The sequence below is a fragment of the Charadrius vociferus genome, unplaced genomic scaffold (assembly GCF_000708025.1).
Source record: "Charadrius vociferus isolate BGI_N301 unplaced genomic scaffold, ASM70802v2 scaffold544, whole genome shotgun sequence".
NCBI lineage: Eukaryota > Metazoa > Chordata > Aves > Charadriiformes > Charadriidae > Charadrius > Charadrius vociferus.
In genome coordinates, this window is record NW_009648162.1 from 38,794 (window position 1) to 40,521 (window position 1,728).

Sequence of the window (1,728 nt, forward strand, 5' to 3'; positions counted from 1 at the left end):
CCTGCCCCGGCTGCCACCCCCTCAGGGAAGCCCACAGCGAAGCCATCGCCCCAACCCTCACCCTTGCAAACAGCTCTCCCTCTCCCCGAGCCCCCCCACAGCCCCGCTTTTGTTTCGCATCAGTCACAGACCAGGGCTGCCAGTTTGTTCTCCCTCCTGAAGGAGTTATTAACCAGGAGTGTGAAAAACAAAAAAAAACATAAAAACAAACGAGACACACAAGTACAGCCTGACAGCTCCCAGCCAAGGACACGTGTCCCACCCCCAGGGCTGCCAGTTTGTTCTCCCTCCTGAAGGAGTTATTAACCAGGAGTGTGAAAAACAAAACAAAACATAAAAACAAATGAGACACACAAGTACAGCCCGACAGCTCCCAGCCAAGGACACATGTCCCACCCGCCCTAGCTCATGGTGCTTCAGCAGCAGGTAGTGGTTGGCAGGCAAGCGCTCTTCCCCATGGTGCCACAGCCCAGCTCTGGGGTCAGGGTGAAGCCCTCCCACCCATCCCCCAAAGTTAGCCACAGCTGGATTCGAGGAGGAGAACAAACTACTTTAAATAAGATGGGAGTAGGGGGGTAAAAAACCCCCCAAACAAACCCAGGCTGATGCAGTCAGTGACTGCACCCACAGGGTTCCTACCCCCAGGCAGCTGCCCCCCTTCTCCAGCCCTGCAAGCAGAGAAGAGCCAGGGGCCTACAGCACCCCCGAGCTGCAAAGGAGGTTTAAGTGCTTTTCCTGCAACAATTCTGCCAATTAAGCCCTAGTCCAGGCTCCTGCCCCAGGCAGGTTCTCCCAGCTCCATGACACCCCCTTCCCCAAGGTCTCGGGGGGAGGGACATGCTGCAGCCTGGTGGTTTTCCCAGGGCTGGCACAGCCCCCATGACCCAGGGCTCAAGGGGAAAGGGGGGATCACTGGCATGGGGGGCTGCCCTACAGCCTGCCAGGGAGGGGAGAGCTGGGGGCAGCAGCCTGCACCCACCACACCTCTGCCCTCCCTGCCCAGAGCTGCAGAGGAAGCTTGAACATGGCAGTGACTCATGGCCTGGGCAGGATGGAGCAACACCCCCCTTCCAGCTACAGCCCCCAGTCATGATTTAGGATAAAACCTAAATCCATTTTACCCTTTTTTAGGGTAAAGAGGGGTAAAACCACAACCATGCCCCCCCACCCTGCTGCTGAGGTCAGCGATGCTGTGCAGGGCCCCCAGCAGAAGAGGGCTGGGGGCAGCCAGGTTTTGGGCTGGGAGATGTTGCCTGATGGTAAGCCCAGGGAGAGGGAGTGGGGAGCTGCAGGGGTTTCCCCCCACAGCCATCAGAAGTTCTTGAGACGACTGTAGAGCTCCTGCTTGCTGCGCTCGCCCGCCCAGGTGCGGCTCTTCAGGCGGAACTTGCGCAGGTCCTCCTTGAAGTCCTCATGGTGCATAGGGCGATAGTCCTGGGGCTCACAGTGTGTCTGGGCACCCATGGCCCCATCAGCACCCGCAGCGCAGCCCCTGGTCCCCACCCATGAGAAAACACAGCACCCCAGGACCCTCAGCACGGTCCCCCTGCGCCCCTCGAGGTACCATCCCCATGGAGGATGCTCAGAGCCAGACCCCTCCTTCCCCCAGCAGGAGAGGGTGTTTCCCCCCAGCCCTCCCCTCCTGCCAAGGCCCCCCTCCCACACAGGGGGCAAAGGTGGGGGGACTCCCCTGGTACTGGGGGAAGACCTCCCGGTACCCGCCTTTCA

General features: G+C 60.1%; 2 protein-coding genes across 2 annotated transcripts in view; both read right to left on the reverse strand.

Moving 5' to 3' along the window:
• Window positions 1-1,158, reverse strand: part of AP5S1 (adaptor-related protein complex 5, sigma 1 subunit) — a 3,773-nt gene extending 2,615 nt beyond the window's left edge. The window contains exons 1-2 of the mRNA XM_009884088.1: window positions 1,122-1,158; window positions 629-668 (exon numbers count right to left, since the gene is read on the reverse strand). Coding sequence (XP_009882390.1) covers window positions 629-668; window positions 1,122-1,158 — 77 coding nt within the window. The remainder of the gene's footprint in view (window positions 1-628; window positions 669-1,121) is intronic.
• A 153-nt stretch (window positions 1,159-1,311) lies between these two features.
• Window positions 1,312-1,728, reverse strand: part of CDC25B (cell division cycle 25B) — an 8,932-nt gene continuing 8,515 nt past the window's right edge. The window contains exons 15-16 of the mRNA XM_009884089.1: window positions 1,690-1,722; window positions 1,312-1,451 (exon numbers count right to left, since the gene is read on the reverse strand). Coding sequence (XP_009882391.1) covers window positions 1,312-1,451; window positions 1,690-1,722 — 173 coding nt within the window. The remainder of the gene's footprint in view (window positions 1,452-1,689; window positions 1,723-1,728) is intronic.